Source organism: Heteronotia binoei, unplaced genomic scaffold (assembly GCF_032191835.1).
Source record: "Heteronotia binoei isolate CCM8104 ecotype False Entrance Well unplaced genomic scaffold, APGP_CSIRO_Hbin_v1 ptg001179l, whole genome shotgun sequence".
In the NCBI taxonomy this organism is placed as follows: domain Eukaryota; kingdom Metazoa; phylum Chordata; class Lepidosauria; order Squamata; family Gekkonidae; genus Heteronotia; species Heteronotia binoei.
Window position 1 is genome coordinate 299921 of NW_026800198.1, and position 27543 is coordinate 327463.

At 51.3% G+C, this 27543-nt stretch overlaps 1 protein-coding gene across 1 annotated transcript in view; it reads right to left on the bottom strand.

The window, feature by feature from the left end:
* The window catches only part of LOC132590918 (kinesin-like protein KIFC3), a 51585-nt gene that overhangs the window by 21893 nt on the left and 2149 nt on the right, over window positions 1-27543 (bottom strand). Inside the window, exons 2-10 of the mRNA XM_060263837.1 lie at window positions 23800-24055; window positions 18638-18825; window positions 12816-12881; window positions 11702-11839; window positions 9484-9681; window positions 6784-6957; window positions 5143-5290; window positions 4013-4143; window positions 2975-3086 (exon numbers count right to left, since the gene is read on the bottom strand). Of these exons, the coding sequence (XP_060119820.1) occupies window positions 2975-3086; window positions 4013-4143; window positions 5143-5290; window positions 6784-6957; window positions 9484-9681; window positions 11702-11839; window positions 12816-12881; window positions 18638-18790 (1120 nt within the window). The 5' untranslated portion in view covers window positions 18791-18825; window positions 23800-24055. The remainder of the gene's footprint in view (window positions 1-2974; window positions 3087-4012; window positions 4144-5142; window positions 5291-6783; window positions 6958-9483; window positions 9682-11701; window positions 11840-12815; window positions 12882-18637; window positions 18826-23799; window positions 24056-27543) is intronic.

Here is a 27543-nt window from a genome sequence, read left to right on the forward strand (position 1 = left end):
TTTTTCTCTGCATTGCGTTATCGTGCCCAAGAGGCTGCGCTCGTTCAGCTTTCTGCAATCCTAGTCATCATTACCCCGATCAGCTGCATACATCTCTGAAGAAGTGTACGTGCACACAAAAGCTTACACCCAGAATTAAACTTTGCGGGTCTTAAAGATGTCACAGGACTCAAACTTCGTTTTGTACAGTTTCAGGTGGCTAGCCGCGTTGGTCTGAAGCGGCAGAACAAAATCTGGGTCCCGCGGCACCTTGAAGACCAACAAAGTTTTATTCTATAAGCCGGGGGTGGCCAAACTGTGGCTTGGGATCCACATGTGGCTCTTTCGGACATATTCTGTGGCTCCTGAAGCCCCCACTGCCCCATTGGCAAACTTGGAGAATGCGTCTATAGTTAAAGTTGCTTTCTTTCCACCTCTCCTTCCCTCCTCCATCTATTTGCCTGCCTTCCTTCCTTCCTGTCTTGTGGTGCTCAAAGAGCTGATGCTCATGTCTTGTGGCTCTCAAACTTCTGATGTTTATTCTACGTGGGTCAGATGTTAACCCAGTTTGGCCATCCCTGGTATAAACTTCCATGTATATGGTCTTAAAGGTGCCACTGGGCTCAAACTTCCTTTGTTTTGCAGTAACCTTGCTTATTGATGGGGGAAAGGGCTGCCAAGGCACAGTTGACTAATGGTGACATTGCAGGATGTTCAAGGCAAGAGACGAACAGGCATGGCTTGCCATCGCCTTCCTCTGCGTACTCACCTCAGAATTCCTTGGAGGTCTGCCATTCCAATATTATCCAGAGTAACCTTGCTTATTAGGGTTTGTAGAATCTTTCGAGCTCAAGCAGGCGCTCTGACCTTCTTGGCTGCTGTGCGTTGAATGCACAGCATTCAACACACAGCAGCCATTCAACGCACAGCAGCCAAGAAGGTCAGAGCGCCTGCTCGGGCTGCAACGCCACTGAGGATGTTCTCCACAGCTGAGAACGAAACGTCTGGAAGAAAAACTTTCTCCAGTAGAACACAGCACTTGAGCCCGAAAGATTCTACAAACCCTAATGATGTTACCAGCCGTGAAAACCTGAAATCTTTGATAACCTTGCTTAGTTTCACAGATCTGACAAGATCTGGCAAGGTTGGGCTATACAGGTCAGGGCACACTGCTAATTAGATTATTCTTATTGTTATTCGCCTCTTTCATAGACCTCTTTTCTCATTGGGAGGGAAGCAGCTCAGCTGGATGATAAGAACTATTCAGTCAAGCAAAGGAGCAAATCTGAGAAAGAACACTTGTGCAAAGGCTCCCCGAGGGAAAACAGAACAACGCAGCGGGGGCTGGGCAGCTTGCAGGAATGAGATAGGGTAATCAGTCCAATTGCAAGTTGAACACAGAAGGTGATAACAGAACTCAGCTGAGAGGACTTCTCCGGAAGCTTCAAGCAGGAAGTGCCAAAGCGGGATTACAGCTGAAGCTCAAGAAGACCCAATTACACAACTTCAAAGTTGAGGATGAGATAGCTGAAATTGCTCAAGGTTTTCTATCCCTTGGGGACATCATCAACCCAAAGGGAAGCTGCAGTCAATAAAAAAGAACAGAACGTAAAAGAACCCCTGTTGGATCAGGCCAATGGCCCCTCCAGTCCAACACCCTGTATCACACAGTAGCCAAAAAAACCCAAGTGCCATCAGGAGGTCCATCAGTGGGGCAAGGACACTAGAAGCCCTCCCACTGTGCCCCCCCCCAAGCATCAAGAATACAGAGCATCACTGCCCCAAACATAAGGACATAAGAGAAGCCATATTGGATCAGGCCAAAGGCCCATCCAGTCCAACACTCTGTATCACACAGTGGCCAAAAATATACACACAAACAAACAGTGGCTGATAGCCACTGATGGACTTCTGCTCCATATTTTTATCCAATCCCCTCTTAAAGCTGGCTATGCTTGCAGCTGCCACCACCTCCTGTGGCAGTGAATTCCACATGTTAATCACCCTTTGGGTGAAGAAGTACTTCCTTTTATCCATTCTAACCTGACTGCTCAGCAATTTCATTGAATGCCCATGAGTTCTTGTATTGTGAGAAAGGAAGAAAAGGACTTCTTTCTCTGCTTTCTCCATCCCATGCATCATCTTGTAAACCTCTATCATGTCACCCCGCAGTTGACGTTTCTCCAAGCTAAAGAGCCCCAAGCGTTTTAACCTTTCTTCATAGGGAAAGTGTTCCAAACCTGTAATCATTCTAGTTGCCCTTTTCTGCACTTTTTCCAATGCTATCATATCCTTTTTGAGGTGCGGTGACCAGAATTGCACACAGTATTCCAAATGAGACCGCACCATCGATTTATACAGGGGCATTATGATAGAGGTTTACAAGATAATGCAAGATAATGCATGGGATAGAGAAAGTATAGAAAGAGATACTTTTCTCCCTTTCTCACAATACAAGAACTCGTGGGCATTCGATGAAATTGCTGAGCAGACAGGTTAAAACGGATAAAAGGAAGTACTTCTTCACCCAAAGGGTGATAAACATGTGGAATTCACTGCCACAGGAGGTGGTGGCGGCCACAAGCATAACCACCTTCAATAGGGGGTTAGATAAAAATATGGAGCAGAGGTCCATCAATGGCTATTAGCCACAGTGTGTGTGTGTGTGTGTGTGTGTGTGTATATATATATATATAAAAATTTTGGCCACTGTGTGACACAGAGTGTTGGACTAGATGGGCCATTGGCCATATCCAACAGGGCTTCTCTTATGTTCTTCTGTGACACAGAGTGTTGGAGTGGAGGGGCCATTGGCCTGATCCAACATGGCTTCTCTTATGTTCTTATGTGACACAGAGTGTTGGACTGGAGGGGCCATTGGCCTGATCCAACAGGGCTCCTCTTATGTTCTTATGATTCACTCCATGCCCAGAAGAAGAAATCTTCCCTGGAAAAAAGCCCTCCCACCCCCTCTCTCCCTTCCTCCCACAGGCACCTTTCAGGTCCAGCAGCTCGTCCTGGCATTTCTTGCGAAGCAGCGCCTCCCGCTGGTAGCGCCCCTGCAGTGACTGGTTGGCCTGTGAGGCCTCTTCTAGGGCTGAACACATCTGGAGGGACAAAAGAGCCAGGCTGGGCGAGGCAGAGCTAGGACAGCTGCTTCCCACAAGCTCCGCCCCACCCCCTTCACCCTCACAGGGAGCAAAAGACACACAGAGAACCCTTGGCACGCACTTCTGAGAGAGCCCGAACCTCCCTGACACCCTCTTCCCCCCCATCCTGAGCCAGTTTGGAGCAGTGTTCAAGTCTGCGGATTCTTATCTAGGAGAACCGGGTTTGATTCCCCACTCCTCCACTTGAAGCTGCTGGAATGGCCTTGGGTTAGCCATAGCTCTCATAGGAGTTGTCAATTGAAAGGGCAACTTCTGTCAGAGCTGTCTCAGCCCCACCCACCTCACAGGGTGTCTGTTGGGGGAGGAGGAAGGTAAAGGAGATGGTGAGCCGCTCTGAGTCTCTGATTCAGAGAGAAGGAAGGAAAGGAAAGGTCCCCTGCGCAAGCACCAGTCATTTCCGACTCTGGGGTGACGTCGCATCATGACGTTTTCAAGGCAGACTTTTGATGGGGTGGTTTGCCATTGCCTTCCCCAGTCATCTACACTTTACCCCCAGCAAGCTGGGTGCTCATTTGACCGACCTCGGAAGGATGGAAGGCTGAGTCAACCTCGGGCCGGCTACCTGAAAACCCAGCTTCTTCCGGGATAGAACTCAGGTCATGAGCAGAGAGTTCAGACCGCAGTACTGCAGCTTTACCACTCTGCACCATGGGGCTCCGTCAGAGAGAAGGGTGAGGTATAAATCTGCAGTCTTCTTCTGCCTTTCCGAGCAAGAATTCTGCTGCAGCAGCAGGGGTGCCCCCCTCAGCTGCCCCCACACCAAGGCTACCTCTTCGGTTTGGGCCGTGGAAGAGAGGCGGGAGGGGGGAGATTGGAACTCTGGAACCCAAGACTAAGCCTGGCCTTTCAGCCCCAGGTCTCACCTGTTGCCGGGCCTCACCAAGTGCAGCTTCGTAGCAGTCGGCAAAGCTGCGCACCTGTCCACGCAGGCTGTTGTAGTCAGACTTCATGCCTCGGAGAAGCGGTTGGAGTGTGTCCAGACGCTGGCGCATACCTAGAAGGAAAAGGGAAGAAAAGTTGGTTTTTATATCCCATTCTTCACTATCTAGTCGTGAGAGGGAGGTGCCTGGGACATTTCAGGGTTTTTTGGCCACTGTGTGACAGAGTGTTGGACTGGAGGGGCCATTGGCCTGATCCAACATGGCTTCTCTTATGTTTTTATGTGACAGAGTGTTGGACTGGATGGGCCATTGGCCTGATCCAACATAGCTACTCTTATGTTCTTATGTGACACAGAGTGTTGGACTGGAGGGGCCATTGGCCTGATCCAACAGGGCTTCTCTTATGTTCTTATGTGACACAGAGTGTTGGACTGGATGGGCCACTGGCCTGATCCAACATGGCTTCTCTTATGTTCTTATGTGACACAGAGTGTTGGACTGGAGGGGCCATTGGCCTGATTCAACAGGGCTTCTCTTATGTTCTTATGTGTGACACAGAGTGTTGGACTGGAGGGGCCATTGGCCTGATCCAACATGGCTTCTTTTATGTTCTTATGTGTGACACAGAGTGTTGGACTGGAGGGGCCATTGGCCTTATCCAACAGGGCTTCTCTTATGTTCTTATGTATGACACAGAGTGTTGGACTGGAGGGGCCATTGGCCTGATCCAACATGGCTTCTTTTATGTTCTTATGTGTGACACAGAGTGTTGGACTGCAGGGGCCACTGGCCTGATCCAACAGGGCTTCTCTTATGTTCTTACAATTTCCTTTATCTTCCACCCCCACAACAGACACCCTGTGAGGTGGGTGGGGCTGAGAGAGCTCTCCCAGCAGCTGCCCTTTCAAGGACAACTCCTGCGAGAGCTATGGCTGACCCAAGGCCATTCCAGCAGGTGCAAGTGGAGGAGTGGGGAATCAAACCCGGTTCTCCCAGATAAGAGTCCGCACACTTAAGCACTACACCAAACCAGCTCTCAAGCTTCGGGAACCTGTGCAGAAGACCCCGGTTTCACCCTCGGAGCACCCTGCGTGGCCTCTTGCCAGCCCTACCTGCCAGCTGCTCCTGCAAGTGCTGGAGGTGCTGCTCAGAGCACTGGGAGGCCTCGCGGACGGCCTCTTCTTTCTGCGCTTCCAGCTGGTGGATTTCACGCAGCAGGTCCTGCCGTAGCCCTGCGATCTCAGACTCATAGGCAGAAATCTGCCGGGGGAGAAGGGGACAGAGAGGGGGAGTGAGAGAAGGAGACAGAGCGCTCCCATCAGGCCTATGCACATATGCACAAGCCGGCTTGCAGAACCAGATCATATGAGAATCATAGAATCCTACAGTCGGAAGGGACATTCAGGGTCATCTAGTCCAACCCCCTGCACAACGCAGGAAACTCACAAACACCTCTCCCTAGATTAACAAGAGTTTCATTGCTGTCAGATGGCCTCCAGCCTCTGTTTAAAAGGAAGGAGAGCCCACCACCTCCCGAGAAAGCCTGTTCCACTGAGGAACTGCTCTAACAGTAGGAAGTTCTTCCTAATGTTGAGCCAGAAACTCTTTTGATTTACATAATTTCAACCCATTGGTTCTGGTCCAACCTTCCGGGGCCACAGAAAACAATTCCACCCCATCCTCTATAGGACAGCCCTTCAAGGACTTGATGGTGATCCAATCACCTCTCAGCTGCCTCCTCTCCAGGCTAAACATGCCCAGCTCCTTTCACCTTTCCTCATAGGACTTGGTCTCCAGACCCCTCACCATCTTCGTCGCCCTCGTCTGGACCCGTTCCAGCTTGTCTATATCCTTCTTAAAACGTGGTGCCCAAAACTGAACACAAGACTCCAGGTGAGGTCTTACCAGAGCAGAGTAAAGCGATACCATCACTTCACATGATCTGGACACTAGACTTCTGTTGATACCGCCCAAAATTGCAATTTCCCTTTTAGCCACCGCATCACACTGCTCTGCCTGGCCTGCTGCCCTCACTAAGCCTCTTACGGGCCTTAGAATTATTTTGACAGATGTCAATACAGGCATCCGGCGTGTGTGTCCGTAGTGCCTTCCTGATACTCTTGATTCAGCGTCACCAGAGCACTGTGGGAGTTGTTCTGCCCAAGCCTTGGGGGCAACTCTCTAATCAATGTGCCCTACAATGGCACTTTCCTTGAAATCCAGGGCTGTTGCCACGAGGAAAGGAGTGCCTGCATTGCTGATAAGGACAGTAGTACTTACTATGGCGTTCCCGCTATTATGCCTGCTAATTAGAGAAAGCTAGGAATTCATTTGGCACTACTGGACCTGAAAAACTGTACAATACTCCTAAGAACGGGACCTAGAAGGAGGATTTGAGATCAGAAACGGCTTGCAAAGCGGACCAGTTCTCCGTTGGACCACCTACTTTTAATACTGAACTGAATGCAATTTAGTGGCTTTCAGCCACCTAAGGGCAGTAGAAGCACTGAGTAACTTATGAGGTTTTTACTTGGTGACATGCACTGATAATATTTGTTTTGTATTTTGATACTTATTATTCACAACAAGTTAAACCTGCATTTTACATGGAGAGTTTTTTCTTTTTGTTGTGGCTTCGTCTCTCCTCCGTGGCCCCGTTTGCTTTGTGACGAAGGCAGGAGCAGGCAGTCCCCGTACAGAGTCCCGAAAGCTCGGCTGCTGTGCAGCATAACTCGAACCCAGGCCCAGCTCACCTTGTGCCGCAGGCCAGCCGCCACCTCATCCGAGCTCTGCAGCTGCTCCGTCAGCTTCTGGCACCGCTCGACCTGGCAGGAGAGCTGGGCCATCAGGGTCCTGTTCCGATCCTCGGCTTCCGCCAGAACCTTCAGGGTGCGTGGGGAATCCACCTCCACCGTCTTGGTGATGTACTGCGAGGGGCAAAAGCAACAGGAATGCTAGAATGGGGCTGCCCTCCTGGCTTCCCTCCCACCGGGAAGTTCTGGCATATTTGGTGGAAAAAGGCCTGACACTTCAAATCAGTATGACCGATTCCCCACTCACCTTCTGCCGCTCTCCCGCTCCACTTCTCCACGGGGCTGCAACTCGCTTTGCCTTTTTCACGTGGCAAACAGAAACCGGTTTTTAGAGGATCTTGTTTGCCACGCGAAAGAGGTGGAGTGAGCTGCAGCCTCATGCGAAATCCGACACAAGCCCCGCGGAGAAGAGGAGCGGGAGAGCGGCAGAAGGCAAGTGGGGAATCGGTCATACTGATTTAAACTGTTTGGCTACCAGGCCTTTTTTCACCACTGCACTTAGAAATGGCAGCATCTCTGGAGATCTCCCTCCAACCACTGAGCTGAACCCAGGCCTCATCGGGCACCCTCTGATCCCTCCCACCCTGGGCCAGGGGCCACCAGTTCACCACCAGTGGGATCACACTCCCTCATCACACCCACCACGAAAATTTATTTTATTTACAATAGCCAGTTTGGTGTAGTGGTTAAGGGTTTGATTCCCCACTCCTCAACTTGCAGCTGCTGGAATGGCCTTGGGTCAGCCATAGATCTCACAGAGTTGTCCTTGAAAGGGAAGCTTCTGGGAGAGCCAGTTTGGTGTAGTGGTTAAGTGCGTGGACTCTTATCTGGGTGAACCGGGTTTGATTCCCCACTCCTCCTTGTGCACCTGCTGGAATGGCCTTGGGTCAGCCAGAGCTCTCTTATCTGGGAGAACCGAGTTTGATTCCCCACTCCTCCACTTGCACCTGCTGGAATGGCCTGGGGTCAGCCATAGCTCTCTTATCTTGGAGAACCGGGTTTGATTCCCCACTCCTCCTCGTGCACCTGCTGGAATGGCCTTGGGTCAGCCAGAGCTCTCTTATCTGGGAGAACCGAGTTTGATTCCCCACTCCTCCACTTGCACCTGCTGGAATGGCCTGGGGTCAGCCATAGCTCTCTTATCTTGGAGAACCAGGTTTGATTCCCCACTCCTCCTCGTGCACCTGCTGGAATGGCCTTGGGTCAGCCAGAGCTCTCTTATCTGGGAGAACCGAGTTTGATTCCGAACTCCTCCACTTGCACCTGCTGGAATGGCCTTGGGTCAGCCAGAGCTCTCACAGAGTTGTCCTTGAAAGGGCAGCTTCTGGGAGAGCCAGTTTGGTGTAGTTGTGAAGTGTGCGGACTCTTATCTGGGAGAACCGGGTTTGATTCCCAACTCCTCCACTTGCACCTGCTGGAATGGCCTTGGGTCTGCCAGAGCTCTCACAGAGTTGTCCTTGAAAGGGCAGCGTCTGGGAGAGCCAGTTTGGTGTAGTTGTGAAGTGTGCGGACTCTTATCTGGGAGAACCGGGTTTGATTCCCCCCTCCTCCACTTGCACCTGCTGGAATGGCCTGGGGTCAGCCATAGCTCTCTTATCTTGGAGAACCGGGTTTGATTCCCCACTCCTCCTCGTGCACCTGCTGGAATGGCCTTGGGTCAGCCAGAGCTCTCTTATCTGGGAGAATCGAGTTTGATTCCCCACTCCTCCACTTGCACTTGCTGGAATGGCCTGGGGTCAGCCATAGCTCTCTTATCTTGGAGAACCGGGTTTGATTTCCCACTCCTCCTCGTGCACCTGCTGGAATGGCCTTGGGTCAGCCAGAGCTCTCTTATCTGGGAGAACCGAGTTTGATTCCCCACTCCTCCACTTGCACCTGCTGGAATGGCCTGGGGTCAACCATAGCTCTCTTATCTTGGAGAACCAGGTTTGATTCCCCACTCCTCCTCGTGCACCTGCTGGAATGGCCTTGGGTCAGCCAGAGCTCTCTTATCTGGGAGAACCGAGTTTGATTCCGCACTCCTCCACTTGCACCTGCTGGAATGGCCTTGGGTCAGCCAGAGCTCTCACAGAGTTGTCCTTGAAAGGGCAGCTTCTGGGAGAGCCAGTTTGGTGTAGTTGTGAAGTGTGCGGACTCTTATCTGGGAGAACCGGGTTTGATTCCCAACCCTCCACTTGCACCTGCTGGAATGGCCTTGGGTCTGCCAGAGCTCTCACAGAGTTGTCCTTGAAAGGGCAGCGTCTGGGAGAGCCAGTTTGGTGTAGTTGTGAAGTGTGCGGACTCTTATCTGGGAGAACCGGGTTTGATTCCCCCCTCCTCCACTTGCACCTGCTGGAATGGCCTTGGGTCAGCCAGAGCTCTCACAGAGCTGTCCTTGAAAGGTTCTCCCAGATAAGAGTCCGCACACTTAACCACTACACAAAACTGGCTCTCCAGGTAAAAGGAGATTGTGAGCCGTTCTGAGGCTTAGATTCAGAGTATGGGGAGGGATATAAATCCAATACCTTCTTCTTCTTTTAGGTGCCTGATCGGACTCCAAAACTTTGTTCTACCACTGCATCAGACCAACCTGAATCTACACCCACTGCACCGCTGATCTTGCCCTCTAGTGGCCAGAAGAAGAACCACAGCTGGGCTCACCTGCACTTCGGGCGGCTGGTTCTTGTGCACCTCCAGAGAGAGCCGGAGTCCGCGCAGGCGCTCGTCCAAGTGGCGCACCTCCTCCTCCTTGCGCCACTGCAGCCTGTCCATCTGCACCTCCAGGCCCATCAGCTCCTCTACCTTCTGCTGCAGAGTGGCCTCCAGCTCCCGCACTCTTGCACGCAAGTCTTCGTTTTCCTGGGAAGAGTTTCCTGCAGTTATCCCAGGGCCCTCCCTTCTCTGAGCAAAGCACAGGGCTGCCCCCTATTATTTATTTATTACATTAAATTTCTATCCTGCCCTCTCCGCAAGCAGACTCAGGGTGCCCAACAACGTTCATGTTTACAAGTTAAAACCAATAAAACATAATTCCAATTTAAGATTTTAAAACCATTTCGTGGTGCTCTATCACTACAATATAGTGAGTTCTTCTTTTCTGATGGTGAGCATCTAGTAGCTCTATAATGACGTGGGTTGGCAGTCCTCTCCCCATTAGATATCAAAGGCCTATTGGAACAGATCCGTCTTACAGGCCCTGCAGAAAGTAGAGAGATCCTGCAGGGTCCTTATGGCCTCTGGGAGAGCATTCCACAATTCTGGTGCTGCCACCAAGAAGGCCCTAGCTCGCGTCAAACGCAACCTAGCCTCCTTTGGTCAATAAATTTTTTTGTCCCTGAATGCAGTGCTCTCTGGGGAACATGTGGAGAAAGGCGGTCCCGCAGATAGACAGGCCCCTGACCCTAGAGGGCTTTAAAGGTCAATACCAACACCTTGAAACGGACTCGGAACACAACAGGTAGCCAGTGAAGCTCTTTCAGCACTGGCCGAATGTGCTCCCATCAGGGGAGCCCCCTTAACAGCCATGCCGCAGCGTTCTGCACTAGCTGTAGTTTCCGAGTCAGCGTCAAGGGTAGCCCCATGCAGAGAGCATTACAGTGATCTATTCTTGAGGTGATCGTAGCGGGAATCGTCACTGCTAAGTCGTCATGCTTCAGGAACGTTGCATCAGCCAATGGCTCGGCCTGACCTGCATGGTCCAAAGTAACCTCATTTAGTCAGATTTCGGAAACTAAGCCAGGTAGGTCAGCCCTGGTTAGAACTTGGATGCAAGACCACAGAGGAATACCAGGGTCACTATGCCGAGGCAGGCAACGCCTAGCCGCCCCTGAACGTCTCTTGCCTTGAAAATCTACAGGCTTGCTGTAGGTCAGCTGTGACTCACTAGGACCAGGGCTTCTTTTGGTAGCAGGAACTCCTTTGCATATTAGCCCCCCCCTTCCCGATGTAGCCAATCCTCCAAGAGCTTACAGGGGTCTTAGTACAGGGCCTACTGTAAGCTCCAGGAGGATTGGCTACATCAGGAGGGTGGGGCCTAATATGCAAAGTTTCAGTTTCAGTTTATTTCAATCTATATCCCGCCCTTCCCGCCAAAGCGGCTCACAACATATAAAATCTACCATAAAGTTTGGCTTTAAAAATACATCAATCTACAACAATGGCTTTAAAAATACATCAATTATTGATTGGTTTTAATGTGATTGATTGGTTTTAATGTGATTTTAATGCCTTATTATTGTATTGTTCACTTTTAAATGTTGTTAGCCGCCCTGAGCCTGCTTCAGCGGGGTACAAATAAATTTTACTTACTTACTTACTAATTTACACAATTTAAAACAGTGAAATAATAAAACATATTGAACAAGCGATCTGCCAAAATGATACACTACAACCTTCCATAAAGTTTCCAATGCCAGTTAGTTACAGGCCAGCCGGAAGAGGGCTGTCTTGCAGGCCCTGCGGAACTGCCCAAGGAGTTCCTGCTACAAAAAGAGCCCCGACGCCTAGGACTTTCCACTACCACCCCCCCCCCCCCAACAGTTCAATGGTTGCTTTGCACTAATCCAGTCCGGAGTTCGAGAGCTCGGACAGAACCCGGCTGTCGTGGGTCAGCTTGAGCCAAGCAGAGGACCTCGGCCATGAGCAAGAAAACCGTCCCTTGCACTTGCAGCTGTGTGTGTTTAAAGCCTGCCATTCATGCATTTCAGTGGACTGACCAAATGCCATCAGGACTGTCTGTCTGCTGCATCCCAAGCCAATCAAGGCTGTCCATAGCAGTGAAAACCTGCTGGAGCATCAGAATCTGTGTTGGGAAGTGCTTCCACACCTGGTCGTCTAGCGACGGAGGGCACGGCCGGGGAGACAGGCGGGAGGGACTCACCTTGGCCATCAGGGCGGGGGGCTGAGCAGACACGGTGACTAGCTGCTGCAGGAGCCCCTGGGTGACCTCCAGGCTCTGCTTTAGGCCCTCGTTCTCCACCGTCAGGTTGTGGATCCGCTTCTCAGAGTCTGTCACTCCCTGGGGGCAGGAAGAAGAAGAAGAAAACTGCAGATTTATACCCCGCCCTTCTCTCTGAATCAGAGACTCAGAGCGGCTTACAATCTCCTATATCTTCTCCCCTCACAACAGATACCCTGTGAGGTGGCTGGGGCTGAGAGGGCTCTCACAGCAGCTGCCCTTTCAAGGACAACTCCTACCGGAGCTATGGCTGACCCAAGGCCATTCCAGCAGCTGCAAGTGGAGGAGTGGGGAATCAAAACCGGTTCTCCAAGATAAGAGTCTGCGCACTTCACCACTACACCAAACTGGCTCTCTTCCTCCCCCACAACAGAGACCCTGGGAGATGGGTGGGGCTGAGAGGGCTCTCACAGCAGCTGCCCTTTCAAAGACAGAGTCTCAGAGCGGCCTACAATCTCCTTTACCTTTCTCCCCACAACAGACACTCTGTGAGATAGGTGGGGCTGGAGAGGGCTCTCACAGCAGCTGCCCTTTCAAAGACAGAGTCTCAGAGCGGCTTACAATCTTCTTTACCTTCCTCCCCCACAACAGACACCCTGTGAGGTGGGTGGGGCTGGAGAGGGCTCTCACAGCAGCTGCCCTTTCAAGGGCAACCTCTGCCAGAGCTCTGGCTGATCCAAGGCCATTCCAGCAGGTGCAAGTGGAGGAGTGGGGAATCAATCCCGGTTCTCCCAGATAAGAGCCCGTGCATTTAACCACTACACCAAACTGGGAACCAGGAAAAAAGGGAACCAGGAAAGTGCTTTCTGCAGGCATCAGACCCCTTGGTAAGGGAGGTGTCCCTGAAGGTGCCTTCCTCACCCCTGCAGGCCAGCCCTCCCCAGACACCCTTCCTGCCTCCTTCTCCTGGGCCAGCCTTACTACTAGGCAAACTAGGGGATTAACTAGGGCGCCAGCCTTCTGGGGGCACCAGAATTTAGCCTAGCTGAGGGCTCCAGACAGTCTAGGGCCTTCTCTTCTCCAGGCCTTTCCTCACCGTGCCCAGGCGGAGACGCTCCAGTTCCTCTTCCCGCTCTTGAATCTGCTGCTTCAGGTCCTGGATCTGCCGGGGGGGGCGGAACAACAGGACAGTCAGTGGCCCCAGGAGCCAAGGATGCAGGCCTGTAGTGCTCCACCCCAAGCCTTGGGACCCCTCACCCCGAAAGGTAAGTTCTTGGGTGGTTGGGTGGGAGAGAGGAGAGGCCCTCGATCGTGGAGGCTGCAAGGGCAGCTGGAGTCCTTTCGGGGTGGCCAGGGCGTGTCTCCCCCAGCCAGAGTGTACAAGCCGCATGCGTTCCCTGCTGCTCCCGCTTGGGGAAGGGCACAGGAAAGCAGGGATATGGGGAGGGAGCGCAGAGAGACAAATCAGCCTTCTTTGGAACTTCGGAACTGGGAGTTGATCACCGCAGGCTGAGCTCCAGGAAAGGTAGACGGGGAATCGGAGCTGACATGCAATTTAAATCACACCAGAGGGGGAAGGGAGAGGGGGGGGCAGCCTCTCCAGCTTTTTGCTCTCACCCTCATGGCCGCCCTCCTACGGCCCCCCTGTAGCCCCCTTTGTCATGAGCCCTGACGAGGAGGAGCTGGAAGGGTTAACAGACCTGGAAGAGCTGCCAGCCAGTTCCTCAGCTGAACAAACAGCAGCTGGGCCATCAATCACTCTCCAGGCACCAGTGTCAGCTGTTGACTATCAATCTCCTCCAAGCTCTCCTCCTCCCACCTCAAGAGTTCGAAGCAGGCTCCGGAAAGAACTTTCAGAGCGAAGACATGAGGCACACCGATGCTTCAGATCTCTCAGCCCTAAGTTCTAGCAGAGTCACTGCCACCCAGGGAGCAGGCTGATTGAGACTCCCATATAGCTCCCACCCAGCACCTGGTAACCTTGTGGAAGCAACAAGTCTGTTCTCTGGCTTGCATCCACGCTCCTTCCTGATCCTGACCTGCTTGATTTCCTTGGCACCCTGACCTTTTGGCTTTTGGACACTGACTTCTGATTCCGGTTTGTGATTCTGCATTGGTGATTTGGCTCCTGCTGAACTTTGACCTTGGACTGGCTTTGGACTCCTGCCTGCCTGCACCCTGACACCCTTCCCCTGTGACTCAGCTACAAGGCTGCAAGGATGTCTTTTGCCAGCCACACACACTTTCCTGGGCAAAGAGGACCCCGAGAGGGCTGGCCACTTCAGCTCTGCCTGCTGTAGCAGCCCAAGGTGGGGCCACCCTTGAAACAACCACCACTGGCTCTAACTGTGGCTGCTCACTTAACGCCAAGAGCAGGCCCTACAGAAAGCGTCGGGCCAGTACTGCAGCCACCACCTTCCTAGGGTCCCAGTTTTATCACCAGAAGGGCCTGCTCGGTGGCTGCCCCCAGAACCTTGGAATGTCTCCCTTCACCTGGCACTTGTGGCGGTGAACACATTATCGTTTCCCCTGGGTTTCGGACCCCATTTTCCTCGGCCTTGGGTTATTTTGCTGTCCCTTTGCCAGCTTTTAATTGTAAAGGCATTCCCATCATTTAGAAATGTCTGCCTTATGGCACGAAGGATGCTCCAAAAGGCAGGATATTCCTGATGCAAATGAATAAATCCTTTCTCTAGCCTGCGAGCAAATGTTTCCGAGCAATTGTTTTTAGAAAGCGGGCAAGGCCAGGCGGGGCTTTTGTCCAGCAAAATTTTTTTTAACTGTTGCTTTGGTGGAGGCAGCCGCCCTCACAGCACAAGGATCTGCACTGCAGGACTGAAGGCAAACCACAGAAGTCGCTGTGAGCCTGGCTCTGCCGTTCCAGGGCAGCTCTTGCTCTGCTGAGTCAGAATTCCAAAAGCGTGTGGAGACTCAGAAAGGGCGGGAAGACCAGTGGTTCCCTCTCAGCTGAGTTAGCGGGAGCCAGCTCACAGATTTTTTAGCCTCTGGCTCACACCTTTTTGTCTTAGCTCAGGAAAGACGGCTCACTAATTTATGCAGCAGCTCACAACTTCAATGCCAGTAGCTCACAAAGTAGATTTTTTGCTCCCAAGATCCCACAGCTTAGAGGGAACACAGGTTAGAAGGGACCTCCAGGGTCATCTAGTCCAACCCCCTGCATAATGCGGGGAACTCACGAACACCTTCCTCCCACATACCCTCAGGGACGCCTGCTCCACACCCAGAAGATGGTCAAAATAAGAACAACAATAATAATATTTTTAAAACCTCTCCAGCTCCTGCCTGCTGGGTCAGAATTCCAAAAGTGCTTGGAGACTCAGACCAGGGTTCCCTCTCAGCTGAGATAGCGTGAGCTAGGTCAAGATTTTTAGCCTCCATCTCACGCATTTTTGTCTTAGCTTAGGAAAGATGACCCCAGTGCACACTCATTCATGCAGTAGGTCACAACTTTAATGCCAGCAGCTCACAAAGTGGAATTTTTGCTCACAAAACTCCACGGTTTAGAGGGAACACTGAGGAGAACATCTAAGCCTGGCTCACAAGTGGCCAAACAGTGTACCCTTCATTTTTATTTGTATGTACCCTGAGTAATTCATATGAAGCTGCCTTGTACTGAATCAGACCCCCCTCAGTCCATCAAAGTCAGTATTGTCTACTCAGACTGGCAGCGGCTCTCCAGGGTCTCAAGCTGAGGTTTTTCACGCCTATTTGCCTGGACCGTTTCTAGTTGGAGATGCCGGGGATTGAACCTGGGACCTTCTGCTTACCAAGCAGATGCTCTACCACTGAGCCACCACCCCTCCCTAAAGTTAGTATTATCTACTCAGACTAGCAGTGGCTCTCCGGGGTCTCAAGCTGAGATTTTTCATGCCTACTTGCCTAGACCCTTTTTAGTTGGAGATGCCGGAGATTGAACCTGGGACCTTCTGCTTACCAAGCAGATGCTCTACCACTGAGTCACCGCCCCTCCCTAAAGTTAGTCTTGTCTACTCAGACTGGCAGTGGCTCTCCGGGGTCTCAAGCTGAGGTTTTTCACGCCTATTTGCCTGGACCCTTTTTAGTTGGAGATGCTGGAGATTGAACCTGGGACCTTCTGCTTACCAAGCAGCTGCTCTACCAAAGAGTCACCGCCCCTCCCAAATTTTCATGCTGCCTTCAATGCAGGTGTTGCTCAAACCCAATATTTATCCAAGAATTGGCCTGGATGGTCCAGACAAGCCCAACCGCATCAGATCTTGGAAGCTAAGTAGGTCGGCCCTGATTACTACTTGGAGGGGAGGCTGCCCAGGAATTCCGGGGTTACTACAAAGAGGCAGGCAATGCCCTTGCAAACCCTATGGGGTCGGCATTCCCTCTAAGCTGAGTTAGTGTGAACTAGCTCACAGTTTTTGAGCCTCCAGCTCACACATTACTTCTCTTAGCACAGGGGGAAATGGCCCCAGAGCGCACTAATCAATGCAGCAGCTCACAACTGTAATGCCAGCAGCTCACAAAGTAGAATTTTTGCTCACAAGCCTCTGCAGCTGTGAGCGAACACTGGTCGTCGGAGTTGCCTTCTTGCAAATCAATGGATGACGTTTTGAGCCAGCTTGTCTCTGCTGAACGGACTTGAGAACAGATTGCCTGAGTGAGCATTCTAAACTAGGAACCCAGAACCGAAGGGGGACATTACAGAGAGAACAGGATTTGGGGAGGAGAGGGACCACAACAAGGAACAATGCCACAGGGCCCACCCTTCAAAGCAGCCAAACGCTGTTGCCTGGGCAGCAGTTGTAAAAGTGGGAGATCTCCAGACCCTACCTGGAAGCTGTGCAACCAACAAAGAACAATGCAGATGATGGAGCAGGGAAAAAGGTTATAAGAACTTCCGCGAAAACCAGCCTCCTAGAATCATAGAGTTGGAAGGGATCTCCAGGGTCATCTAGTCCACCCTCCTGCACAATGCAGGAAACTCACAAAGACCTCCCCCTAAATTCACAGGATCCTCATTGCTGCCAGATGGCCATCTAGCCTCTGTTGAAAAACCTCCAAGGAAGGAGAGCCCACCACCTCCCAAGGAAGCCTGTTCCACTGAGGAACTGCTCTAAACTCACAAATGCCTCCCCCTAAATTCACAGGATCTTCATTGCTGTCAGATGGCCATCTAGCCTCTGCTGAAAAACCTCCAAGGAAGGAGAGCCCACCACCTCCCAAGGAGGAAGCCTGTTCCACTGAGGAACCGCTCTGAACTGACAAACGCCTCCCCCTAAATTCACAGGATCTTCATTGCTGTCAGATGGCCATCTAGCCTCTGCTTAAAAACCTCCAAGGAAGGAGAGCCCACCACCTCCCAAGGAGGAAGCCTGTTCCACTGAGGAACCGCTCTGAACTGACAAACGCCTCCCCCTAAATTCACAGGATCTTCATTGCTGTCAGATGGCCATCTAGCCTCTGCTTAAAAACCTCCAAGGAAGGAGAGCCCACCACCTCCCAAGGAGGAAGCCTGTTCCACTGAGGAATCGCTCTAATGGTCAGGAAGTTCTTCCTAATGCTGAGCCAGAAACTCTCCTGATTTAATTTCAACCCACTGGTTCTGGTCCGACCTTTTGGGGCCGTAGGAAACAATTCTACACCATCCTCTAGATGACAGCCCTTCAAGTCCTTGAAGATGGTGATCCTATCACCACTCAGTCGCCTCCTCTCCAGGCTAAACATCCCCAGCTCCTTCAACCTTTCCTCATAGGACTATAATATTCAAAATTAATTACTACAAATAGCTTCCCAAAAATTATTATTTCACAATTCAAATGCTGAAGCTGTAATCACTTCCAAACAGTATGGTGAATTTCCTTCCTGTACAGAGGAAATTGTCTGGAGCACTGGTCTCCACGGAGAACTTTACCATTGGAATTTCTACCTGCACCCATCTGATGTACGATTTGGACACTGACTTGTTTTTTGAATGACTTTGGGTGAAGGTTTGAATGTTCCTTTTGCATTTATTTCTGTATAACTGAATGTTTAATATGAGAAGTGTTTTTGTAAATAACATTTGTAGTAAATGATTTTGTATATTATTGGAGGCTGGTTTTCGTGGAGGTTCTTGTAATAGGCTTGCCAATCCCCAGGTCCCAACGGGGGTTCTTCCGCTTTCCCAGGCTCCTTCCCGCCCCCAGTCAGCTGACCGGCAGGGGAAGCCCCACCCCCACAGCCATCATGTGACTTTCCCCCTCCGGAGGCTTCAGTCTCCGATTGGAAAGGCTTTCTCTTGGGATGGTGTGTCTATGTTACTTTGAGGAAGTTGGCTGCAACTCGTGAATAGAGATGCCGATCCCTCGCTTCAAGTCACCAGAAACGTCTGCTGAGCACTTCATTATTCCCTATGTGGAGATCGATTCTCATAGGGTATAATGGGGAATTGATCTGGAGGTATAGGAGGCTCTGGGGGGCCTGTTTTTTTAGGTAGAGGCACCACATTTTCAGCATAGCATCTAGTGCCTCTACCCAAAGTACCCCCCAAGTTTCAAAACAATTGGACCAGGGGGTCCAATTCTTTGAGCCCCAAAAGAAGGTGCCCCTATCCTTCATTATTTCCTATGGAAGAAAGACATTTAAAAAGGTGTGCTGTCCCTTTAAATGTGATGGCCAGAACTCCCTTTGGAGTTCAATTATGCTTGTCACACCCTTGCTCCTGGCTCCGCCCCAATGTCTCCTGGCTCCACCCCCAAAGTCCCCAGATATTTCTTGAATTGGACTTGGCAACCCTTCCTCCTGCCTGGAGGTTGGCAACTCCAAGCTGCATCCTGCTGAAATTCTGACAGGCCCATGGCTCCCCACACACTCTGCCTGGTTCCCCACGGAGGCCGCACTTCCCCCCACACAGCAGCTGCAGCAATCCAAACCCAGCGGCCATCTCACCTGACGGCGAAAGCCCCCTGCCAGCCGCTGCTTCTCCTTCTCCCACTCGTCCGCCTGCAGCCTGAGGCTGGCCACCTCCTCCGCCAGCCGGCTCCTCTCCCCTTGGAGGGCGCTGATGGACTCCACCAGCTGGTGCACGCCTGCGGGGGCCATGGGGTACAGCAGGCGGGTGGAGGGCAGCTTCTTCCCTGGACGGAGGAGGAGAGAAGCAATACAAACATCCGGAAGGACCCTCCAATCCCCGAGAAACTCTGCCCAAACCCTACAGCTTCAGGTGCCCATGCCTTCTGAGATGAGGGGGGTGGCCCATTCGTCGTGCTCTTATGTCATATGCTTATGAGCAGGGGTCGCTTTGTAGAAAAATCGGTGGTGGATAACTCATTAGCAGAACTCATTAGCACATGCCACCGCCCCTTCACCAGCTAAAAGCAACCTGATGCAAGAAAGGGGAGCCCCAGGCGAGCGAGGCCTGCTTGGGCTGGCTAGAGATCCAGACAGCCCAAGCAGGCCTCGCTCGCCTGGGGCTCTCCTGGGCCATCCCGCCCTCCCCCCTACAGTCCAAAGGCCAGGAAGCCACCCGCCGCCCAAAATCACATAAGAAGTGGAGAAAAGGTGGTGTGCGCTTCTCCAGGGGTTAATGAGGGCTGCTGGAACGTGGCAGAGCCCCGGTGGTTGGCCGGCTGCCCGCTCTCCTAATCCAGGGATTGTTATGCAGTTGCACCTCCTATTCAACGGACAAGGTAGGTGGGGAGGAGGAGGGGGAACCCTCAGAAAGGTTCAGGAGCTGTGCTCCTGTGAGCTCCTGCTGAATCTGAGGCCTGCTTATGAGGAAGGCTGATGCAGGCGGAGATGGCAGAGAGACTATGCAGCTGGTCATAAGGTATTTTCTGGGGCTTCTCCCCAGAGGCTTCATTCATTGCTCTGTGCTGGAAGGACAGTTTCTCAATGGGTCAGTCTCGATCATGGGTGTCGAATTCATTTGGGCCAGATCTGACATAAACGAGACCTTGAAGGGCCGGGCCAGGCTGGGCCACGTGGCTACCTAGTGAAGACTGAACACAATACTCCAGGTGAGGTCTTACCAGAGCAGTGTCCTTCCAGCACAGAGCAGAGATATAAACTTTTTAAAAGACACAAACACAAACAATTTTTTAAAAAAATCTTAAAATAAAACATGCTTAAAACAATAGCACTTAGAATCATAGAGTCTTGGAAGTGGCCTCTAGGGTCATCTAGTCCAACCCCTGCACAATGCAGGAAACCCACAAAAACCTGCCCCTAAATTCACAGGATCTTCATCGCTGTCAGATGGACATCTAGCCTCTGATGAAAAACCCCCAAGGAAGGAAAGCCCACCACCTCCTGAGGAGGAAGCCTGGTCCACTGGGGAACCTGTCACAGAATCAAATGGAAGGGACCTCCACGGTCATCTAGTCCAACCCCCTGCACCATGCAGGAAACTCACAAACCCCTCTCCCTAAATTCACAGGATCTTCATTGCTGTCAGATGGCCATCTAGCCTCTGTTTAAAAAACTTGAGGGAGGAGAGCCCACCACCTCCCGAGGAAGCCTGTTCCACCGAGGAACCACTCTAACAGTCAGGAAGTTCTTCCTAATGTTGAGCCAGAAACGCTTCTGATTTAATTTCAACCCACTGGTTCTGGTCCTTCCTTCTGGGGCCACAAAAAACAATTTCACACCATCCTCTATAGGACAGCCCTTCAAGTACTTGAAGATGGTGATCATATCACTTCTCAGCCACCTCCTCTCCAGGCTAAACATCCTTAGCTCCTTCAACCTTTCTTTGTAGGATTTGGTCTCCAGACCCCTTACTATCTTTGCTGCCCTCCTCTGGACCCGTTCCAGCTTGTCTAGATCCTTCTTAAATTGTGGTGCCCCAAACTGAACACAAAACTCCAGGTGAGGTCTTACCAGAGCAGAGTAAAGTGATACCATCACTTCACGTAATCTGGACACTAGACTTAGAATCACAGAATCATAGAGTTGGAAGGGACCTCCAGGGTCATCTAGTCCCACCCCCTGCACAATGCAGGAAACTCACAAACACCTCCCCCTAAATTCACAGGATCTTCATTGCTGTCAGATGGCCATCTAGCCTCTGTTGAAAAACCTCCAAGGAAGGAGAGCCCACCACCTCCCAAGGAGGAAGTCTGTTCCACTGAGGAACCGCTCTAACGGTCAGGAAGTTCTTCCTGATGTTGAGCCGGAAACTCTTTTGATTTAATTTCAACCCATTGGTTCTGGTCCGACCTTTTGGGGCCACAAAAAACAATTCCACCCCATCCTCTAGATGACAGCCTTTCAAGTACTTGAAGGTGGTGATCGCATCACCTCTCAGTCACAGCCTCTCCAGGCTAAACATCCCCAGCTCCTTCACCCTTTCCTCATAGGACTTGGTCTCCAGACCCATCACCATCTTCGTCACCCTCCTCTGGACCCGTTCCAGATTGTCTACATCCTTCTTAAAATGTGGTGCCCAAAACTGAACACAATACTCCAGGTAAGGTCTTATGAGAGCAAAGTGATACCATCACATCACATGATATGGACACTATACTTCTGTTGATACAGCCCCAAATTGCATTTGCCTTTTTAGCCACCGCATCACACTGTTGACTCATGTTCAGCATATGACCCCTAGATCCTTTTCACACATACTACTGCTAAGAGAAGTCTCCGCCATCCTATAACCATGCATTGGATTTTTCCTACCTAAATGCAGAACTTTACATTTATCCCTGTTAAAATTCATTTTATTGATTTTGGCCTGGTTTTCCAGCCTGTCAAGATCATCCTGTATCCTGTTTCTGTCTTCTTCTGTGTTTGCAACCCCTCCCAATTTAGTATCATCTGCTAATTTAATAAGCATTCCCTCTATTCCTTCATCCAAATCATTGATAAAGATGTTGAACAAAACAGGTCCCAGGACAGATCCTTGAGGCACTCCATTTCTCACTCCTCTCCAAGAGGATGAGGAACCTTTCACAAGCATTCTTTGGGTGCGATCTGTCAACCAGTAACTGTCAACCAGTTACTTGTGGGTCTTAAAGATGCTTTCTTTGGATCTCCCCCATGGGATCCATGGAACTGGGCAAAGGAAGCTCTGGCTCTTTCCCTCCCACCCTAGGAGACCAGGAGGGGGAGGAGCCTCAACCAATGGAGAAAATAGAAGTTTTGCTCTGTAGCCCCTGTGCGATTGAGTAAGTCTCGCAAAGCAAACTGTTATGCAGAAAGAAGCAAGAGAGAGGGAGAAAGAAGCAGACAAGAGCCAATTGCTAGGGGGCCTGATAGGAGCCCTCTGGGGGTCTAATTCGGCCCCCAGGCCGCATGTTTGACATCCCTGGTCTAGATGTTCTCAGGAGGTACTGAGCAGTAGTAGCTGGTTACCAATATACTTTCTGGGAAACCCCTGCTCTCAAGGAGGTTCCCAGCAAGGAATGACATCGAATCATAGAGTTGGAACATGCAGTATTCCCTCTAAGCTGAGTTAGTGTGAGCTAGCTCATAGTTTTTTAGTCTCCGGCTCACACATTTTTGTCTCAGCTCAGGAAAAATGGCCCCAGAGCAAACTAATATATGCAGCAGCTCACAACTTCAATGCCAGTAGCTCACAAAGTAGATTTTTTGCTCACAAGACTCCACAGCTTAGAGGGAACGTAGATTAGAAGGGACCTCCAGGGTCATCTAGTCCAACCCGCTGCACAATGCCGGGATTTCAAAAATACATCCCACCCCACACATATATCTCCCCAGAGACCCCTGCCCAGAACATAGCAAAACCCTGCAGTATCCCACTCTGGAGACAAATTTCTTCCTGGCCCCAACGTGGCCATCAGCATTTCCCTGGGCATGCAAGAAACGAAACCCTGATGCAACCCTTCCTGCCCTTCTTCCCACGATCTGTCTCATTCACAGAATCCGTCTTGCTCCCTTCTTACTGTGACACCTGGGCATGCAAGAAACGAAACCCTGATGCAACCCTTCCTGCCCTTCTTCCCACGATCTGTCTCATTCACAGAATCCGCCTTGCCCCCTTCTTACTGTGACACCCGGAGAGAAGGTTAGGCTGAGGGAGCGTGACTGGCCCAAGGTCACCCCGCAAGCTTCCATGGCAGAGAGGGGATGCAAATCTGGGTCTCCCAGATCCTAGTCAGATGCTTCAACCGCTCCACCATCCAGGCTCTTGTAGGCTTGCCAGTCCCCAGATCCCAGCGGAGGTTCTCCCGCTTCTCCAGCCTCCTTCCTGCTCCCAGTCCGCTGGCCAGCGGGGGGGAAGTCCTGCCCCCGCAGCCCCCATGTGCCTTTCCCCCTCCGGAGGCTTCGGACTCCGCTTGGACAGGCTTCCTCTTGGGATGGTTGCTCTGCGTTACTTTGAAGACGTTGGAAGGTCAGCGACTCGTGAGTAGAGATGGCAATCCCCAGGTGGGAGCAGGGCCCCCCCCCCGCTTCAGAGTCGTCAGAAATGGGGGGAGAGGGAAATGTCTGCTGGGCACTTCATTATTCCCTGCGGTGATCGATTCTCATAGGGTATAATGGGAAATTGATCTGGAGGTATCTCGGGCTCTGGAGATAGAGGCACCAAATTTCCAGCATAGAATCTGATGACTCTTCTCAAAATGCTTTCCATGTTTCGAAAGGATTGGACCAGGGGATCCAATTCTATGAGCCCCGAAAGAAGGTGCCCCTAGCCTTCATTATTTCTAATGGAGGGAAGGCATGTAAAAGGTGTGCAGTCCCTTTAAATGTGATGGCCAGAGCTCCCTTTGGAGTTCAATTGCGCTTGTCACAACTTTGCTCCTGGCTCCACCTCCAATGTCTCCTGGCTCCACCCCCAAAGTCTCCTGGCCCCACCCCCAAAGTCTCCTGGCCCCACCCCCAGTCTCTTGGCTCCACCCCCAAAGTCTCCTGGCCCCATCCCCAAAGTCTCCTGGCCCCACCCCAGTCTCTTGGCTCCACCCCCAGTCTTTTGGCTCCACCCTGGCTCCAGCCCCAAAGTCTCCTGGCTCCACCCCCAAAATCTCCTGGCTCCACCCCCAAAGTCCCCAGATACTTCTTGAATTGGACTTGGCAACCCTAGGCTCTTGAGATGAAGGCCAAGCAGCCCACCGCTGCCCCTCCCTCCCTCCCTCCCGGAGGCTCACCTTGGTGGTTGTGCTCCAGGAGTCCCTGCTGCTCTGAGATGATGCCCTCCAAGCTTTCGATGAGGCTGAGCTTGTCCTGCACTCGCTGCCGGTAGGCCCTCTTCAGCCCCCGCAGCTGCTGGCGGCGCCGACGCTCCTCCTTGTGCAGGCGGGAGCGGTACTCCCCGGCCTTCCCCTGCAGCTGCTGCAGCTGGGCGTAGTGCTCCAGGAAGGAGAGCAGGTGGGACACGACCGACACAAGGGGGGACTCGGGGCTCTGGGGGGGAGGAGAAGAAGAAGGAGGAGGGCAGGGACCCAGAAGGGGAAAGCAGGGCCGGAAAGAAGACAAGGGGTGTGGGGGGAGAGTGGAGTTAGCAAGAGACCCGGCAGAAGGAGCTGGGGAAGGGGGGGGGTCTCCATCGGCATCCCCCACAGACTTAGAAGATGATGATATTGGATTTATATCCCGCCCTCTACTCTGAATCTCAGGGAAAGGAAAGGAAAGGTCCCCTGTGCAAGCACTAGTCGTTTCCGGCTCTGGGGTGACGTTGCTTTCACGTTTTCACAGCAGACTTTTTATACGGTGGTTTGCCATTGCCTTCCCCAGACAACGAGATATACATCCCATTGCCTTCCCCCCGATAACGAGATATACATCCTGTTATCAGCCGGAAAACTATTGGAAAGCTTGTCTTGTTTCACATTGAATTGCAAAAAGGTCTAACAACTGATAAAGGCGCAAAGTCGAAACCGGTCTCCGTTTCCGTTCCACCCGTAGCTTTTCTCCGTTGACTGACATCTTGTGAGAGGAATCTTTGAAGGCTACACTTTGGAATTCAAGTCTACTAGCATGATATAGAGACTTATTTACAGAGACTTGATTTGTAAGAATTTTGTATTTGTGTTGTTTACTGTGACTTTAAGAATTCGTTATAAATCGTTAAAAAGGTAAAGGTAGTCCCCTGTGCAAGCACCAGTCATTTTCGACTCTGGGGTGACGTTGCTTTCACAACGTTTTCACAGCAGACTTTTTACGGGGTGGCTTGCCATGGCCTTCCCCAGTCTTTTACACTTTCCTCCCAGCAAGCTGGGGACTCATTTCACCGACCTCGGAAGGATGGAAGGCTGAGTCAACCTGGAGCCAGCTACCTGAACCCAGCTTCTGCTGGGATCGAACTCAGGTCATGAGCAGAGGGCTCCGACTGCAGTACTGCAGCTTTACCACTCTGCGCCACGTTACTGCTACTTTAAGAAGAAAATTTTTTTTGCTGCGCTACACAGTTCATTTCGCTTTTACTATATTCTCACTGCGTATCCTTTCTGATTGCTCCTTGACTCTGCATAATATAGCTACGCACGTTCAGATGACTGCCCTTCAGTGTCCTGCTCTCTTGCAGGGCTTTTTGGCAGGGGGCAGCCACTGACAGAGGCCTCGAACTGAGAGCAATTCCTGCGCATGGCTCTCTGCTGAAAAGGGGGTGGGCACGAGGATGAGGTTGGGGTCCACCACCAGAACCCCCCTCCCCTGCCTTCTGTAAGGTGCTGGTCACAAGAACCAGTCTCTTAGTCAGCGTTCCCTCTAAGCTGAGGTAGTGCATGCCAGCTCACAGGTTTTTAGCCTCCGGCTCACACATTTTGTCATAGCTCAGGGAAAATGGCCGCCGATCAAACTAATTTATGCAGCAGCTAACGAAATTAATGCCAATAACTCAAAAAGTAGAATTTTTGCTCACAAGACTCCACAGCTTAGAGCAGGGCTGTCAAACTCGTTTATTAAAAGGAAGTCCTTCTTCACCCAAAGGGTGATTGACATGTGGAATTCACTGCCACAGGAGGTCGTGCAGCTACAAGCATAGGCAGCTTCAAGAGTGGATTGGATAAAAATATGGAACAGAGGTCCATCAGTGGCTATTAGCCACATATATATTGGCCACTGTGTGACACAGAGTGTTGGACTGGATGGGTCATTGGCCTGATCCAACATGGCTTCTCTTATGTTCTTATGTGACACAGAGTGTTGGACTGGATGGGTCATTGGCCTGATCCAACAGGGCTTCTCTTATGTTCTTATGTGACACAGAGTGTTGGACTGGATGGGTCATTGGCCTGATCCAACAGGGCTTCTCTTATGTTCTTATGTGACACAGAGTGTTGGACTGGATGGGCCACTGGCCTGATCCAACATGGCTTCTCTTATGTTCTTATGTGACACAGAGTGTTGGACTGGATGGGCCACTGGCCTGATCCAACAGGGCTTCTCTTATGTTCTTATGTGACACAGAGTGTTGGACTGGATGGGCCACTGGCCTGATCCAACAGGGCTTCTCTTATGTTCTTATGTGACACAGAGTGTTGGACTGGATGGGTCATTGGCCTGATCCAACAGGGCTTCTCTTATGTTCTTATGTGACACAGAGTGTTGGACTGGATGGGTCATTGGCCTGATCCAACAGGGCTTCTCTTATGTTCTTATGTGACACAGAGTGTTGGACTGGATGGGTCATTGGCCTGATCCAACATGGCTTCTCTTATGTTCTTATGTGACACAGAGTGTTGGACTGGATGGGCCATTGGCCTGATCCAACAGGGCTTCTCTTATGTTCTTATGTGACACAGAGTGTTGGACTGGATGGGTCATTGGCCTGATCCAACAGGGCTTCTCTTATGTTCTTATGTGACACAGAGTGTTGGACTGGATGGGTCATTGGCCTGATCCAACATGGCTTCTCTTATGTTCTTATGTGACACAGAGTGTTGGACTGGATGGGCCATTGGCCTGATCCAACAGGGCTTCTCTTATGTTCTTATGTGACACAGAGTGTTGGACTGGATGGGTCATTGGCCTGATCCAACATGGCTTCTCTTATGTTCTTATGTGACACAGAGTGTTGGACTGGATGGGCCATTGGCCTGATCCAACAGGGCTTCTCTTATGTTCTTATGTGACACAGAGTGTTGGACTGCAGGGGCCACCGGCCTGATCCAACAGGGCTTCTCTTATGTTCTTATGTGACACAGAGTGTTGGACTGGATGGGTCATTGGCCTGATCCAACAGGGCTTCTCTTATGTTCTTATGTGACACAGAGTGTTGGACTGGATGGGTCATTGGCCTGATCCAACATGGCTTCTCTTATGTTCTTATGTGACACAGAGTGTTGGACTGGATGGGTCATTGGCCTGATCCAACATGGCTTCTCTTATGTTCTTATGTGACACAGAGTGTTGGACTGGATGGGCCATTGGCCTGATCCAACAGGGCTTCTCTTATGTTCTTATGTGACACAGAGTGTTGGACTGGATGGGTCATTGGCCTGATCCAACATGGCTTCTCTTATGTTCTTATGTGACACAGAGTGTTGGACTGGATGGGCCATTGGCCTGATCCAACAGGGCTTCTCTTATGTTCTTATGTGACACAGAGTGTTGGACTGGAGGGGCCACTGGCCTGATCCAACAGGGCTTCTCTTATGTTCTTATGTGACACAGAATGTTGGACTGGACGGGTCATTGGCCTGATCCAACAGGGCTTCTCTTATGTTCTTATGTGACACAGAGTGTTGGACTGGATGGGTCATTGGCCTGATCCAACATGGCTTCTCTTATGTTCTTATGTGACACAGAGTGTTGGACTGGATGGGTCATTGGCCTGATCCAACAGGGCTTCTCTTATGTTCTTATGTGACACAGAGTGTTGGACTGGATGGGTCATTGGCCTGATCCAACAGGGCTTCTCTTATGTTCTTATGTGACACAGAGTGTTGGAC